The sequence below is a fragment of the Mya arenaria genome, chromosome 5 (genome assembly GCF_026914265.1).
Source record: "Mya arenaria isolate MELC-2E11 chromosome 5, ASM2691426v1".
NCBI classification, from domain to species: domain Eukaryota; kingdom Metazoa; phylum Mollusca; class Bivalvia; order Myida; family Myidae; genus Mya; species Mya arenaria.
In genome coordinates this window covers 5,477,945-5,496,671 of record NC_069126.1, presented here as the reverse complement: position 1 = coordinate 5,496,671, position 18,727 = coordinate 5,477,945, and the positions used below count along the sequence as shown (strand labels likewise).

The window sequence follows — 18,727 nt, the reverse complement described above, 5'->3', positions numbered from 1 at the left end:
CCAGGGAAAAAATGACTGCGGAATAACCACAGTATTCGGACTGACTTTCCGCAGTCCTAATCCTGGAAATACGCTGGAAAAAGGGGGAATGCATGCGGAAAAGTTGCGGAACATGTATTGTGGAAAAACTCTTAAAATTGTATGGAAAATACCCTGGACATTCCATGGAAAATTAATCAGAACAGCGGAATATCTGGAGTATTCTTACTGATTTCCAGAGTTCTTCCTGAAACACCATTGTGGAAAAAGTGCGGAAACTTGCGGAGATTCCATGGAACTTTTGTAGACTTTCCGCAATCCAGTCAATTCCTTTTAAGGAAACAAGTAGAAATGAATCTGGAATATAAAACAATGCAAATCTTGTATTGTTCTAAATTTTATTTGTCTCTTTTAAAACAAATACAAATATAACGAATTGTAATTAGAAATACTCTCACAAGCCCCACAAAAAGCGGTGACACAGGTTCAAAACGGTGGTAATTCAAGGGCCCAACACCGCTCTTACTTGATACATCTGCAATCAAACCTGCACAACCAGCATGTCTTCAATGTGACATTTTCACCACTCTTGATGGGTTTCAAAGCTCTCAGATTTTGTCCATTCCCTGAATCTATTGGAACACTGTACTTCTCTTTGATGAAATCTGGAATAAAATATAAAATGCAAACAAACAGGGAAACAAACACTAACTAGACTTAAAGTCCATTTTTGTAACGTAGGATCCAGGACAGGCTTCAGATAGTACAGCTGAAGAGAATTATATTTATATAACCTTTCTCAAATGAACAAGGGGCATAACTTGAAACTTAACTTATAAAACATCAACTTTTTAAAGCATCCTAAAACATGTCTTGGACATCAAAAATCAGTTAAAAAAGCAATTACCATTTTCAGATGTCTGACCAAGTAAACAATTTTTAATTCCTGATATTAAGATTTTACAAACTTAGTTTCACAAACCTCTGTAGGTCACAATACAGGATACTCTTCTTTTTTGGTAAACCTCTTGAGATTCTTGACTGTTTTTATTTCACCTTGGCTTGTTGGCAGTGAAAGCTTGACAGGTCTCACATCATGTTTTTTTTCTTTCTTAAAAATGTATAAATACATACACAAAAATTAAAAACACATAAATAAAAACAAATGTAGCAGCATTTTATATTTCCATTAATTCCAAATTTATGTCACTCACAGTTTCTTAAAAAGTCTGAATCAATACAATATACCAAGAATGATTTGATAAATAATTTACAGTATAATTCATTCTAGATACATTTACATATATTCTAAAGATTGAATGGACACAGCAGAAACAATGACTCACTGTCTAAATTGTACATGTATCTTTAAACTTACCAATGATGAAATTCACTGTTAATTCTAATATGACTCCTTTTTACAGCTACAAAATGTAGGCTTGCATGTCAACTTTTAAATACTTGATATTCCAATGTAAATAAAGGCACAACCTTAATAATCTAGTCTTTTTTACATCACAAAACATGAGCTTTTTTCAAAAGTTTGAATTGAGAGGAAGTCAGTTGATTTGGCGTACACAGCTTAATCTTTAAACTTCTTGCCTTGACCTCTTACTGGTCAGTTTTCTCAGTAATTAGATAAGAGACAGCTGGTATTCATCACAGCAAGGTATCCTGTTTTTATTCTAGAGATGCCCAGAGTTGAGAAAAACTTGTTGTATATTTGCACCAATGAAACATTATTAGTCCTCATTGAATTATAATTAAGATTGAAAAATTTTGAACATAATAAAACTACATTTACACCATGTAAGTTATTCAAAAATCTGAAACCAAATAAATCATATTTATTCTTACAGTATAAACTAGTTTGACATATTCTATTAAACATTTTGATAGCACAAATAGTGTTTTTCAAGAAAGGAATTTTCTTTAATTTTGGTGGAAAAATGATTTCATAAAAATGTTTAAATCAAATCAAATAAATATCATTTACATTGTTTCAAATTAAAGCAGTAAATTGAAAAGAATAAAATTATACAATTTAAAAAATGTCAATTTCAGACTGTTGAATCATTATAGAAATTATTAGTCTATGTTATGACTTCATTCTAAATAATTTAAAATTTCAGCTGTTATGATTGGCTTGAGAAGACCAAGTGCACAATTTTGCTCCACAAAAAATATTCAGTAAAATATGTCTAGATCTAGCTTTAAAACGAATTTCGTGAAATCTTCACAAAAAAATCCAAATTTTGTAGAAAAATGACTAAGTTCTTTTTCCAGAGAATAGCAGGCAGAAAATATTCTAAGTCCCAACTTTCCATACTGTTTCCACAGATTTCCAGGGTATTAGCGGAAAAAAATATAAACAATGTCCAGAAGTTTTCCACACTGTTTTCCAGAAGTGGCTCTGGACAATTTTTGGAAATCTGCGGAAATCACTGGAAATTCCTTGGAAAACCATATTTTTCCATGGAAGTTCCGCTAAGTACCTACCCTTTCCAGTGCTTTTCCAGACCCACTCTGAAATATATATAGACGGGCATAGGCATACTTCATTATATCCTCTATTATTCTTCTATCAATGTATCCTTGATTCGGTGTTATTCACATCAAAATTTACATTCACCATTTTATTAAGATATTCATTTTTTGTTCAACTTTCATATTGTCACTGTATAAGCAAAGAAATATTAAGAAGTGGTGTCTAGGGCCAGAGTATTTTATTTTTCGTTTTACGGGAGCGCCGTACCTAAATATTGCAAAACCCAAAAAAGAAAAGGATTCAAATTCCTAACTTTATTTTTATTTTTTCCGCCGCCCGTTTCTTCGATCTCCGATAGAAAATAAAAAAAAAAAATTTAGTAGATATGATCGTAATTGGGCTTGTCAAAGTACGCGTGGAGTCCTTCGGACTCCACACATTGAAACCAGCCCAATTGCGTTCATACCTCGCAATTCATTCCTTAATTTAATTATAGAGGAAATGACAATGGTGGTGTGTAAAAAAAATGTTTTTTTCTTGTCTGATTTTAAGAAAATGATAACCTTTCCTCGTCTGATTTTTAGGAGAAAAACACACATTTGTTTTCTTTCTGATAATGACAAGAGTGCAAACAGGCGACGTTTTCCTTGACACAGATTTAGATACTAAAAATCTTAAAATAACACTTATTCAGCAAATAGAAACCATCTCAATCAAAATTAAAAGTATTTGGAAGGAATATATTTCGATGTCGATGCTCAGCGATTTTTATAAGGATGTTCTTAACTCATATGAAACAATATAAAGTCAAGTACATCGTTATAATACATCAGGAGTTAGCAAATATATATGTCGACGCTTTATATCATGTCTAAGCCAATTATACATGCCAGGTCCACTTTTTATTGCAGGGACACTTCCATGGATCAGCTTGCCTTATCCTAGAGTACAAGTGAGTATGACCTATATTTCATCTGATATGTTTTGTTTGCACCTACGATATAAAGTGGAGCTGGCGTTTAGAAGGCGTGAGACAGTGAAGCCAGGTTTTTGTTATGGGCAATCAGAAATTATAGCCAGTATGACTTTATCTTTCCTTCGCTCTAAGTTTCATCAATATCTATCAATGCTAACTAAAGTTATTGGGCAGAAACCATTTTTCTATGTTTTGTAACAGTGACCTTGACCCCACCCCCCTCAAAAGAAATTCCAAGCTTGCTCTTCACATAAGCTACTAGTACCTACACACAAAATTTCGTCAATATCTATCAATCCTAACTAAATTTATTGGGCAGAAACCATTTTTCTATTTTAAGTAACAGTGACCTTGACCAGAGCTCCATCCCCCTCAAAAGCAATCCTAAGCTAGCTCTGTACATAAGCTACCTACACACCAAGTTTTATCAATATCTATCAATGCTCACTAAAGTTATTGGGCGGACACCATTTTTAAATTTTTAGTAACAGTGACATTGACCGTAGCCCCTCCCCACTCAAAAGCAATCCCAAGCTAGCTCTTCACATAAGCAACTTACACACCAAGTTTCGTCAATACCTATCAATGCTAACTAAAGTTATTGGGCAGAAACAATTTTTCTATTTTAAGTAACAGTGACCTTGACCTTAGCCCCACCCCCCTCAAAAGCAATCCCAAGCTAGCTCTTCCCATAAGCTACCTACACACCAAGTTTCATCAATATCTATCAATGCTAACTAAAGTTATTGATCAGAAACCAATGTTTGGGGCCCGACAGCCCAACGACAACATCATTCTAATAACCCGGTTTTCGTTGAAAACCTGGTTAAAAATCTGGCATTGAACGTGTTGCAAAGTAACTTAAAATTATATCAAATATCATTCAATGAAAAGAGAAATGTAAAACCCTGTTTTGGGCAAAGTTAGAGAACTTTCCTTAATTTGTAAATCTTGGTTTTTAAGTCGTAATCATCACTGTGAGAAAGCAAGAATTGTGACGTCACCGCAAATGTGTACGACCACGGTCTTGACACAAAAAAAGGTATGTTTGTGTATATTTTCTTTACTAAATTGAATCAAATTAAAACAATACCAAGCCCATGGTACGCCACATGATTTCCGCTTTCATGTGATAAACTTTCTGTTATTCTTGATGTTGTAGTTTTTGAGAACATTCAAAAACAAATTTGGAATCGGCGATGCAGACGACCACACATTTTGTTTCTCTTGCAAAAAACAATGATAAATCGGCTAATTTCAACTGGTTCTTTACAAAAAGATATATGAACAGAAAATATATAACATTTACTATACATTTTCAAGGGAAATGATGTTTTTGAATGAAATCGTACAATATTAAATTATGCGAACGACCACACTCGAGAATTTTAGGCGAACGACCACACTTTTTTTTATCTAATTTTGATAAGAGTGCGAATAAAGCTTCAAATACTTTATTTGTTAATGTGTATGGTATATATTTTAGATGGAGAGACGACAACCTCAGGTCTGCAGATATTGTGGCAAGGTCCTTTCGAACATTTCAACACTGCTGCAGCACGAAACAACACATATATTATTTGAAAACTTTTTGTATTTTCTAACAATATTTTGTTTTTGAAAAGTAATCGCAGTATGTACATTACCAGGAAGGCATTTTCAGAACTGATTTAGTAAATTCTTGCTTTTGTTTGAGGCGATGGGTTTTAAGCTCGACTATTCGAAGACTAACGAGAGATATCCTACTCACCCTAGCGTCAAACTTTGGTTAAGATTTTGCATGTTAGCACATTTAAGTCATTATCTCAGCAAATACATGTATTGCATCGAAACTTCAGACAGGCGTTTCAAACTATCCAAACAGACTTAATTAATCAAGTAAGATAGCTCTATTTTGCATAAAATGTAAATTATGGCCCTTTATTAGCAAAAACAACGTAAAAAAAATAATTTCATGCTGTATTGTAAAGTGATATATCTTTTTAAAGGTTACGTCATAACAAACTCAAATTTGCACTTTTTTAAAAATCCATCAATTTTTGACAGAATTATGGCCCTTTTAATTTTACATTTTTATCAATTTTTCTGCCAAAATAGGTCAAACTCAAAACTTCGGAATTTAAATGGAATAAATGATGTAAAACAACACATTTTTGTTTGTTTTCTATCAATTTAATACACATTCCTAAATATCAGAGTTTACACAATGTTTTAAGCAATTAATTTCACGTTAAAAAAATGATGAAAAAATGTCTAGTTTTAAGAAATTTTAAAAATGCCGTATATTTTGAAGAATGAGCTAGCAATAAGGAAAAAGTCAAAGAACATTTACATTCTTCCATTCACTGCTTGACTGTTGCATTTTACAATTAATAGTATAATAAATATGAAGATGAAAGACAAAAAAAATTAGTTGCCATGGTAACCATTCAAATAAAAATACAAAAAAATGCTAAGAAACCGCTTTTTGTTTAAAAGGAGAATTATGTATGTCTTGCATTGATTTGCCTCACAATTGTAAAAAATGTGAACTTTAACCCATCTAGCAATTCTAAATATTTTAATATAAGTATGAGATTGTCAGCAATTTTTAAGGTTAAATTATAATTGTAATTGTATGAAGTATGACCAAATGAATAAAAAATAACAGAAATATTTCACTGACTGAAGCGGACATGCTAAAAAGTATCTCATTGAAAATACTTAGGTTTTTAAACAACAATTACAATTTCCTTAGAAAATTAGACTCTTGTTACCATGGCAACTGTTTAAATTGACACACTTATTCAATATCAATGCATACACATGTATAACAAACCTATACTTTGACTGTTAACACTTTAACTACTTACTTAATAATTCACTTATGGAAAATATTTAGTACTAATAACAAGATTGTAACCGTGTATTTAATACCTGAAAACGCAAAAATATTAAATGTTTGGTGAATGCTTAAATATTTACTGTGATCTACTATGATCTTAAATAGTAGAAATACTGTGTTTTGTGCACATTTCCTTCAAGTTAAAATAGGTATCCTTCATTAGAACCATTGTTTTCGATATTTATTCATCCTTTTTGGAATAATAAAACAATAGTATGAATTGTGGTAAATCTAATGTGGGAGTAAGAGTGCATCTTTAAAAGAACTGATTTATTTTTTTAAATTGACATGGAAACTATAAACACGAATAATACCACTTACTGTTTAGAAACAAACAAAATGACAATATTTCTGTTTCAAACCAAATTTAAAATTCTTTTGTGGTTAATTATTGAATTCAAAATGTGCATAGATTTGGAATCAAAATGTCCATGCATGTATTTGTAACCAATCATAACATGTGAAGTTTTACACATAAAAAGACAACATTTTATATGGAAACATTTTCACTCTATAATCACTCAAAAAATGAAGGAATTGTTCATGCTGTACCAGGGTATTTGGAGGTGCAGATACTTCTTATTGCAAGAATATTAATCCTCTTTGCACTACACTGTAATCTTGGATATTGCAGAAATTGACAGAGAATCTGTGAGACACTTCATGGTATGACTGTTGCATGATAGATCCAAAGTCAAATACTGTCAAATTACACCAAGCTGATTTTTTCTCAGAAACCATCATGAGCCTGAAAATATAACAAAGGAATGTGTTGATTTCAATACACATGTACACAAAATAAACTACATGCATTCAGTTTATATGGCAACATACATATACAGATGTATACATACAGTTTAAAAAGGTTTTATCACAATTCATTAAGGGAATACATTACATTACCAGATATTATCTTAATAAAGTTGACATAAATACAGAGAGAAGTAAGGATTTTCTTATTTAAAACTTAATACTGTTCAACATTTTTGTCCACTTTTTGTACATAGTAAATTACTTTTTCTTTATAATAATTTATTTTTCATTTCTAAATTATTCCTCAAAAAGGTCTACATTATATATTTAATAGAGCAAAAAAAATACAATTTGACAAAAAAGGACATACAATTAGGTTACTTCATCTGCATCAGTCAGGTGAGAGTGAAACTGAAAGTAAAAAGAAACATATTAAAGATAATTATGTATTATTCAGAGAGGGACAACTATGTATATAAACAAGAGCCGTCGTAAGACAGCGCGCTCGACTACGCCGCTTTGACTTAGAATACAATAACGATGTAATAATACATAAGTTTGGTCTATCTATGTCTCTCTATGTCAAACCTAACTAAAATTATTTGATACATAAGGTGACTTTGATGCTGCCCTCCCACCAGCCCGCCCAAACAATGACGCAAGTCATTCAAATAACTTGATTTCCCATTATGAAAATGTGGTTAAGAATATACAAATATGCCTTTCAAAGGAAATTTAAAAAAAAAATAAAAAAAATAATTCAAGGGCCATAACTTGTATTTAGGCTTAAAACGGAGTTATGTTTCTTGTTGTAAGATGGTCATAAATAATTTTGAATTTTATTAAGTGCATTTAATGAACGGTATAGAAGTTTTGTTTTATTAAAATCCCAATTTGCCCTTAACTTTTACTTGCCTAAAACTTTAACCTAAGTCAATCTGGGGCCATAACTTGTATTAAGGATATGGAGTTATGTAACCTCATTGGGTGATGGTCCTGAACAATTGTGTGAAGTATTAAGTCAATTGAATGAAGGGTATAGAAGTTATTAAACAATATCCCAACCTGCCCTAAAACTTTAACCTAAGTTCCATAGTCAATCAGTGGCCATTATTTGTATAAAAGATAATATGGAGTTATCTAACCTCATTATGTGATGGCTCTGAACATCTGTGTGAAGTATTAAGTCAATTGAATGAATGGTATTGGAGTTTTAAGTGAAAATCCCAACTTGCCCTTAAACTTTAACCTGCCCTATAACTTTAACCTAAGTCAATCAGGGGCCATAACTTGTATTAAGGATAATATGGAGTTATGTAACCTCATTGTGTGATGGTCCTGAACGACTGTGTGAAGTATTAAGACAATTGAACAAAGGATATAGAAGTTATTAATAAATATTCCAACTTGCCTTAAAACTTTCACCCAAGTTCCATAGTCAATCAGGGGCCATAATCTGTGTAAAGAATAATATGGAGTTAACCTCATCATGTGATGGCCCTGAACAACTGTGTGAAGTATTAAGTCTATTGAATGTGGGGTATTAGACTTATAAGAGAAAATCCCAACTTGCCCTAAAACTTTAACCGGACGACGAAGCCGACGCCGACGCTGGGGCGAGTAGTATAGCCCACCTATTCTTCGAATAGTCGAGCTAAAAATTATATGTAATGAGGTTTGATGTCTATACACAGTTTTGTATTTATCAGAATCAATTTAAGAATCAATTCAACTTCACAGCTTAGAAAAATGTCAAAAGCATTTATTTTACAAATAATAAAATGTGCCATTATACAATATGTCACAGTTTATAAAGAGTTCTCAATAACTTTCAAAAGGGTATAATTCCAAAGAAAATTAAGCAAATGGCATGTTCATGAGATATTCTCTGGTAAATATGCATCATAGTTCTAAGTTACCTCAGTTCTGCAATCCTTTCCATCATTCTGAGTGGCTGAATTTGAGTGGCATGAATGTATCTTATGGCTTTATATCTCACTGAAAGGGAAAAAAGACCAATAAATGACAAAACTGACCATCCAGGAATTGGCAGACTTACTAATGTGTAAAAATACTCATAATATTTAGTCAAAAAGTAAGAACAGCCATTTATGGAAAGTGAAGTTTAAAATTTTAAATTTTAAATGAATAATCACAACATTGAGTTGAAAATTAATGACAGCAATTGAAATCCTATCATAACAGGTATTCCAATAAATTTGAAGACTAATAATGTTTGAAAAGTTGAATATTTTTTACAGAGAGTGATTTTATAATCCAAGTTACTATACAGAACATAAAAAAATCCTGAAATTTTCACCTTAAAACATTGATATGTTGAAATTTGAAACTATCCCATCATTATTTAAGTATAAGTTACTTAGTGAGTATGTATGATATATAAACAATTAAAATTGGTAGGCATCCAATTCACTGTTTAGAATATTAAAAAATGCTTACTTTCTTAGTTTCAATTGTGAAATGCCTATACTGTATAAAAGCCAGCCTGCATTTTTCTTATTAACCACTAAATAAAACACTAAATGGAAACTTGGCGTTGTAATTTGATAAATTGATTTTTGGTTGTCGAGCTTATCAAATATGAATTTGTCGGGCAATGTCATTGCAAATAAATCACAAATAAACAAATTTTAGCTTGACATATTTTTAATTAATAATTTAGAATGGCTTTAATAAAAAATAACCGCCAATTCTCTATTAGTTTATTTTTTTGTTTTAAAACCGAAAGTGACCAGATCCCATAAGAACCCGGTCTGTTGATTTCATTAAAACCGATCACACTATCCAAAATAAAAACAATTGCAAAAGTCTTATTTATTTAACTTATAAAACATTTGACCAATTGTCTTGCAAAAGAATTGGCAACCCCTAATAAATAGCATTCTAAATATAAAAAAAACAATGATATGCACAACCTACCTCAATGTTTACTCAAAATAAATTACTATTTACAGAGGTTGGCATTTAAAGTAAACAAAAATTACTTCCTGATTAATTCGGATACTCTCGGCTTTTAAGGTTGCATGCCTTATGAGTCACCAAATTGTTCTTTTTTGGCCACTCTCAGAAACGATGTGTTTATAAATAGCCCTTGCGGAAAAATGCGACAGATGACTGAATGAAATGGATAGTATCACTGTGTAGATAAATGAATGAATTTTCAGAAAATCGATGATGCATTGTTGTTCTCTTTCGATTTGGACATGTAATTCAGCATGTTTTATCCCTTGTTTTGTTTTTTTGTCAAAATAAAAGCAGAAAAACTACATAATAATTCATAAAAGTTATACTCACCGATGCAGGAGACGTCAATGTATCCTTGTAAAGTCATTGACAATCAAAACAAATCTTCAAACATCCGAAATCGGAAGTATAAAATGTCAGTCAAAACGTCCCAATCCCGGCAGAAAAACGACATATTACAAAAAATGCTTGTGAAACTTTTTGCTCGTTTTATTTTGTTTCACATAATTATATAAAACCCATACAACAGTTGATAGATAATTTATTCATGATTATTTTGGTACCATTTTCGGCAGTAAGTATAAATGTTTGCAGGAGTAATATCCATTGTAGTGAGGAGTGGTATTAGCATTGTGCAGAATAGGGAAGTGTAAAATACGACGTCACGTTGTTATTGCTAACTTTATTATTCGACTAAAAGATTATGGTTAAGGTTTATCATATATACCAAAACTTTGCAATCTAAACTTAAAAGCGACGAAACAGTTGAGCGCGCTGTCTCTGTGACAGCTCTTATTATAAAAGATGATTGCACTGTGATCAATTTTTATTTTTGTGATTTTTTTTCATAAATTTATTAGTAAATTCTTGTATTATTTTGAGACGATAGGTTAGCATAAAAGATTATTGTAGGTGATTCATTTCACTTTTTGTGATTTGCTCTGTGATTACATTTGTATGTTTAAGTTTTACATGTAAACAGCCTGATCAGTATTACATGCTATATCAATCTTATAAATTCGATTGTTTCACAAACAAATGCGGACATTTTTTGTTTCAAATTGATGTGATTTATACTATGTGTTTACTGTGATCCGTTTGTATTTTTAAAATAAAGACAATTAATTTTATCAAATATCAGTTTTTTTATTAATCTTCACTATTATTGCCATATAATAACACTGATTATTGCCATACAAGTCATGTGTCAAATTAAATGTATGTTTTCTTCATCTTACATTACAAAAATTGGTGTTTTAACAAGTTTAACGATTGACATACTTAGATGTAGGTGTCATGGGATTTGGGTGGGTTTTAGCCCTATCAAATGTACGTTAGATCTTGGCATCTGAAAATTGCCCTAGTACTTCTTTTCATTCATCCTGAAGTGACTTCTATCAGTATCTTACTTGACAATAATCTCCTATACAATGGTCGAATGCCTCGAAACGCATGCCGCACAATCTCGGTCACATTCTGGTGTTGATATGTCGGATTTGTCGAGAAGATTATAAACGTGTGTGCGTCCTGTGCGGATACAAATGTCCTGCAAATAGAAAAATACATTGAGATCACGAAGGCTTTATTCGCACCCCCTTCAAATTTAATTTAAAAAGTGTGGTTGTTCGCCTAAAAATCTCGAGTGTGGTCGTTCGCATAATTTGATATTTTAATATTCCCTTCAAAAACATTAATACCCCTTGCAACTGTACTCTAAATGGTATATGTTTGCTTTAATAAGTGTTTTTCGTAAAGAACCAGGTGAAACTAGCCGTTTTATCATTGTTTTTGCAAGATATACAAAATGTGTGGTCGTCTGCATCCTCGATTCCAAATTTGTACGACACCAAGAATATCAGACAGTATACCACATGAAATCGGAAATTATGTGCTGTACCATGGGCTAGGTCTTGTTTTAATTTGATTCGAGATAATAAAGAAAACGTCAAAAACATACGTTTTGTTGTCTCAATTTCTCCGTGGTCGTTCGCAATTGTGGTCACGTGATTGCTTTTGCTCCCTCACAGTGATCATATCCTTTCGAAATTATGGGTGTATTCATTTATAATTGAAAAGAAAGACATTGATAAGATATTTTTTGGAAATAGTCATAGCACATTTTATCCCACCTAAAATGGGTAGTTCCAAATATGTGGACATGCTGGAAATCCTTTTCTCCCAACCCAGATAAGTAGATCAAAATACTAAGTGATGCTGGAAATCCTGATCTTGCTCACGGACAAAGATAAAAAAAAATAGCCCAAGGGCGTTATGTCAGATGCGTCCAGGCTTCCTGGTTCATTGTTTGGGGTAAAAAACGTCCTCGATTCGGTGAGTATTATCACTGTTTTCTATATGATTCATCGCTCTATTTAATTAAAAACCCTGCGCACCGAATGAAGAGCAATTGCTTGATTACAATGACGCTTAAGTTTGAGTTGGAAATTATGTGTGTTTTAAAACTACAATTTAAAACCTTTTTTTCGTGCAAACCTCATTCGATATCTTGTTTTAGTCAATGATGGTATTGGTATTGTTTTCCGAGTGCAGATAGCCAGTTTTGGTGATAAACTTTGGTGAGTTTATTGTCAATAAAAAAGCCACACATGTAAAGAAAATTTGCATAAAGGGAAGTGGGACGATACCATGGATCTATAAACCATGGATTGGCAACTCTCATCTGTGTTAATGCGATATCTCAAAGTCACGCGTGCAGCGGGATTTCATTCCGAGATCTTACCGTGTGGTTATTTTCGAGACGCCCGACATCGGCCGAACATAAACATGTAGGAAAATATTAATTAAAATTGACTCAAATGCGCGGTACTTTCATTTGAGTTGATAATAGTACAATTGAATCTGATTAAAATCACAGTTATTAATTATAATTAAATCTATAATGAACAAGGCATTATTAGCAGAGTTGGCGGAAATAACCGAAGATCGCCGTTAATCACCAATCGGAGATTCGGCGGAATTTTTCGATCTTTGTCGAGCGCGCGCTAAAGATTGTGGGTAAATTATTATTTCTTATCGTTTTACCGATATGGGGCAGTTGCCAGTCTATGGTTTATAGGTCTGTGACGATACACAGGCTCCCTAAACCGCACTATGGAATTTTTCTTGCAATTTCTCACAATCATTTACCAGTAACAGTGTAACTTACATTATTACATTTTACAGCCAGATACAGAAAGATACTATGCTTACTTTTTTAGTTTAAAAACACACAAAGTGTCCCTTGATGAGTATATATATATATATATATATATATATATATATATATATATATATATATATATATATATATATATATATATATATATATATATATATGCATTCGAAATTTTGTATTTGCTGCAAATGTATGGTAAGTTAGACTTGCTGTCCACTAGGCGTAAGAAGGATGCCCGGACGCGGAATTTGAGGAATCGGACGATTCGACATGTCTTCGCGATGCTCTGGTACCCTTCCATCGTGACCTTCCTTTATACGTTTGGGAAACCTTCTCGACACTACGAGCCAAATCGAGATCGGAAACACTTTGCATCCAAAGTTTAAACATTTGGACGCCGAATGTTTTATTTGGGACGGCTTCGGGTCTTCAGCAAATCATCAGCAAACATTCAGGACGTTCATAAACCCATTGTCTTTACCTCGACATCTTCGGAAAGCCAAAATCTTTTAGCTATCCGAAATGGTCCCAGAAGGAACCTGAATCGATGCCGAATTTTCACCGAAGACCACGAGTGGAATAGTTCTGTTTCGCGTGAACACGCTTATATAAATTCATGTAAATAGTCATGGTGCGAGGCAAGGGCAAACTACCCTGAAACATAATGGGTGTGAGATATACCAGTTATCCAGCCCGTAAACACCTATCGACCAGCCCAAGTCATCGGTTATTTTCGACACATTAGGCTACCGAACGTTTAATCTGTCATTTTGTGCCAAAATTGGTTTATGTCTACCGGTTTACAGTAGTCTCGATAATAGCCGATGATGTAATAACCACGTTAGGATATTAATACCTTTAAAAACCAAATAATTGAAAAAAACATGAACTTTATCAAGTTATTAACAATGTTATTATATGATATTAAACACATTCAAACATATTTTACAAAAGTAATGTGACGCTATCAAACTGAACTACTGAACATGTTGAAAACAATAAAACATTAATTATAATCCAGTCCATGTTTCTCGTCCTAACTACAAACTATCTACTCCACCATTCCGTATTGCCATGGCACCGATCCATTATTGCTGACCAAGTAGAGCCTAAGGTATTCCCGCTGGCGCTTGCCTGCAGCAGCGTCGATGTTTCCTCCTCCAGCTTCTCGATCAACCTCTTGGCAATTGATACCTGTCGTTCAGGCTCCAGGCATCAAGTCGTGAATGTTATCCTCAGCATCAAACTAGCATCAGTCAAGGACAGGATGCTACATGCATATACAGACACTGACGATTTTGTGAATTACCTCTGGACGTTGAAGCATGGAGTTAGACAAGGAATGACACCGAGCAGAAATAATGTCAAACGCATCTTCCACTATTCTTCTGGCCCTGTACAGTCTGTAGAGGAAGATATTCTGGCTATGGTTCAAGTTGTATCGGTTTTATTGCTTCATACGGTTGGTCCTCATCAGAAAAACGTCATCCTCTAAGATAAAGTATGACATGTCACTGTCATTATTGGTAATTTGCGAAGGTCACACCAAATACACGTATAGTTTGCATCGATAAACACCAGAAGAACTATGCTAGAGAAGCCCTTGTTATTGTGATACAAACTTCCGGAACCTGTTGGCTTCTTCATTGCCACGTGTTGCCATCGAGGACACCAAGAGAATTGAGCATGTTTCACCTTTTCTCAAATTGCACGGTCACTTCACGCCAGGCTTTTGGAATATTGGGAATGACCATAACTTCATCCTTTATACCAAGGAAATAGGGCAGTACACACTTCTTGGACAAAACGGCATTTTATTGATGAATGATATCGAAAGATTCCCGAAACTAGCAAATTTTATCGGCAACACTTCCGCAAATCATCGGGATGTAGTGAACGGCAGCTAATACCAAAAGATTGAATATTTTGACCGCAACAGTGATTCCTCTATCTATAACACAGTTTAAACTATGTTATGTTTGTTTGTCGATTTGTTTGTTTGTTTGTATGTTTTGGTTTATGTTCTTTTACATTAATACATTAATGTTTTTTGTTTTTTTTTCGTTTATTTGCAACATCCCATATTTACAAAGATCACCGCGTTAACAGTCTCAATAAAACCTGAGATATTAAAACAAGTACACTTCAAGTCTCATTTGTGGAGGTAGCAAGTGGACACGGCACCAGGTTTCAAATAATGTATGCACGATTTAAAAATCCGAATGTTGTCTGATCTGGTAATGTGAGGGTTTCTTTCGAAATTAAAAAACAATAAATGCACATATTTAAAAGACATATGCAGCTCTTAGGTGAGGAAATTTAAGTACAACCTCTATTATCCCAAACAATCAAACACCAAGTCATCGTGGTTCATAGCAAGCAATTGTTTACAACGAACAATCTCGGGATGTGAAAGTTGTAAACCCCAGAAGATGTTGTCCAAAAATTTACATATACAATTGATTACATGTACTCGTATAATAATCAAACTACATATCAAAAGGTTTTGTTTTAAGTAATCAACGTGCGTACAAAAGTGTTTACGTTATTTTATGTTGCCTTGGTAGGTGCTTTGAATTTATATCGAATTGTCTTTCCTTTGGCACAATAGATTGTTTTATTAAACTCTCGTTTTTCTTTCCCTTTATAGTCCATATAAAATGTTTATACATAATACAAGATAATATATCCTTCTAAGCTTAACATCGAATAAGATTATTATAGATATGTGGTCGAGTTTGCTTGCTTTGGCTTAAAATATTTCAGACGATATCATACAACGCATTCTTAATGCCTATGGTATTGAAGATTGGCCAGCCGGTATTTATTTTTCCATTGCAATATAAACTCTGGAAGATATTTTCTAATTAAAGTGCTAGGTGTAGAAGCGTCTGGCTTGTGCGGGGCGTTGACAATAATTTAGCCTACATTTGTGAACAGAAACGTCATCCCTCACAACCAATGGATCACAAACATTATCTGGAAGTATACTCCGTGGTGGGATGAAACAATAGAATACACAGTAGAAGGGCTGAAGGGACGTTTTCCACAAACTGTCCAGGTTGGGTCACACTATCATACTATGTTGTTCTTTGCGAATAAATCTTGCAATTATTCAAAAGTTCATGTTCAATGTAGCAATCTAAATGATGTCACAGATAAAACACATTAAAAATACACTTACATGGTATGTATACTCACGTTTCGTTACTTGATCGGAAATTGTAATAGCGGTATATATTTCATTAAATTTGACATTGACCTTTGTATTTATTTATGAAACTCATATTCTACGTCTTGAAATAGAAAATGATACGATGAGATATATTTGGTTTCAGAAATCATGACCAATTGTTGCAATCTGGTGCTCCTATCCCCGAAAATAAAGTATGGAATAATGTTCAAATAACATTTTACCCTTCTAATACTAGATTTGCCGACGAGAACAATTCGTATAATGAACTTACGATGTGCAAATGGTTTGGACAGCCTTTGCATCTTCGAGAGGACATTTTTGAAGTGAGGAAAATGTCTGCTTATTTGTACACTCTAACAATATATACAATTTTATGGAGGACAACGCTGGACATTACGTGTTGAAATGTAATAGACCAAAAACATGTAACACTAACTGGTTAAACATACATATAACAGGTACGCCTCGATTCGTTTTGTTGTAAAAGACTGAGCGTTTCTTACAGATAAATTTTACTATTTCTATTTATTCCCACATCGTTTTAGGAGATGTGAACTACCACTTACCTCATGCTTTAGATTATCAGCTAACTTGACCATTATGGAATGATTGCCTTTACGGTAATGCAGACACTATCATTTTTTGCAACTCAAGTCGTGCGAGAGGACAAACTAGTGTGACCCTTTCCATTGGGAACAAAGGATTTACAATAGTAGCGAACAAAACAGAGCCAGGGGTATATAAAGTTGTACTAGACTCACACACTTGGAGGGACCATGACGGCGATGTTGTAACATGCAACGTCTCTAACGAAAATTATACAAACGACCTGAAGAGTTGAGCTAAATTGTGTTACATGGGTAATTGATGATTTATTTTTCACAGAGCGGAATATGACTGTGCATTTAACCTTTCGTGAAAAAAGCAAAATAATTACACTTTATAGAGGTTTCTAAATGACGAATTGTGTATTATTTTTTAAACATTTTTGTTTTGATTATGTGTATAAAATATGTCTAAATAGCACAAGTTATGGCATTTAAGCCCTTCGTAAAAATGCTTAAAAGTTTTATATCTCGGAATTAATCGTTTCTGTACGCTATTGTATACATGGATCAAATGTTGTTGCCTATATTCAGAGAAAGATTTGGACTATATTTTGAAAATGCCAGAATATATCCACAACGCAAATACGACAATCTGTTGCGAAGTGTCAAATGCACGACCACCAGCGATGATTTAAATATTGGTAGACAATCAAGCAATCAGTGATGACATTCAAGTGGATTTTTTTTAACAAAACATCAAAAACATTATCAAGTAAAGCTTCGATATCAAAGATAGACAAGCAATGGAATGGAAAGGAAATTTGTTGTCGTCGGAAATGTTACAACATACGGAAATATAGAAGCAAGCTGTAAAATATATAAAATAAAATGTAAGTTTATGTATTTGCTTTAACGATATGTTTGTAATTTTCTTTATTCATTCTGTCATGGAAAACTCAACATTTTAACTTTTCCCGACATAATGTAGAGAATGGTACTATGTATTTTGATTGAACAACAGGTGATACCGAGTTTCAAGAAAGTAGTTTAGAGAATGACACCCGTTCAAGCGTTATGTGTAACGAGATGAAACGGACGTCAAATATTACAGAAGCGAAAGATGACAGGAACATTAAACACAAACCAACAAATCCTACGAAAAATGACACTACATTCCGCCAAGAACCAACGGCTGTTGCAGGAACGAGTTATTCTCCAAATATAACAGAATTTCACTTTCAGTGAAGTTTCAGTCAATTTCACCAATGCGTGGTGTTTTATCGCTATTACAGGTGACAACAGAAGACTGTCGTTCAAAGTTCCGCTTGAGCCAATATTAATAGAAACAGGAGCGTTTGTTGCTCTGTTTATTCGTTGCTTCAGCAAGTAAGTATTTCAGTGTCTATTTAAGAATTATATTGAGCTGGTTGGTTCGTCTGTTTTTCGTATCGATTTTGATCATAGGTCAGTAAAAGGGTTCTGATGCAACACGGTCAGGATCCAAGTACCGTATTTAGCGGTATCCTATTTTCAAGTATTCGATAATACCAGAACCAGGTAAGAACTATATTGACAACGATTAACAATGTCTAAAACGTAACATGTACGTTTAATTTACTAATTTATTGGAAATCATTCTATAATTTTCAAAACCTTGATAATTTCATGTACAGATGTAAATTGGTGTGCATCTGTTTTATTTAGGGTTCCGGAAAAAGCAGAAGGTAAGTTAATGAAGTATAC

At 33.2% G+C, this 18,727-nt stretch overlaps 1 protein-coding gene and 1 long non-coding RNA gene across 4 annotated transcripts in view; one reads left to right on the top strand and one right to left on the bottom strand.

Moving 5' to 3' along the window:
• LOC128233521 (uncharacterized) overlaps nucleotides 1-5,064 on the top strand; it is a 30,649-nt gene extending 25,585 nt beyond the window's left edge. Inside the window, exons 3-5 of one of the 2 annotated variants that reach the window (XR_008260711.1) lie at nucleotides 3,379-3,419; nucleotides 4,407-4,485; nucleotides 4,930-4,990. Coding sequence is in view for 1 of the 2 variants with exons in the window: in XM_052947227.1 (XP_052803187.1) it covers nucleotides 3,379-3,419; nucleotides 4,407-4,485; nucleotides 4,930-5,064 (255 nt within the window). In the remaining variant the exon portion in view is untranslated. Of the gene's footprint in view, nucleotides 1-3,378; nucleotides 3,420-4,406; nucleotides 4,486-4,929 lie in introns of both variants that reach the window. The other variant, XM_052947227.1, reaches the window with a different exon arrangement.
• A 1,878-nt stretch (nucleotides 5,065-6,942) lies between these two features.
• LOC128233522 (uncharacterized) lies at nucleotides 6,943-10,475 on the bottom strand. Of its 2 annotated transcripts, none has more exons than XR_008260713.1 (4): nucleotides 10,396-10,475; nucleotides 9,000-9,078; nucleotides 7,451-7,491; nucleotides 6,943-7,075 (listed from the first exon to the last, which is right to left on the bottom strand). It is a non-coding gene; the product is annotated as an uncharacterized LOC128233522 (long non-coding RNA). The 2 variants fall into 2 exon arrangements; XR_008260712.1 differs by lacking the exon at nucleotides 10,396-10,475 and adding an exon at nucleotides 10,021-10,376.
• Between the last annotated feature and the right edge of the window lie 8,252 nt (nucleotides 10,476-18,727).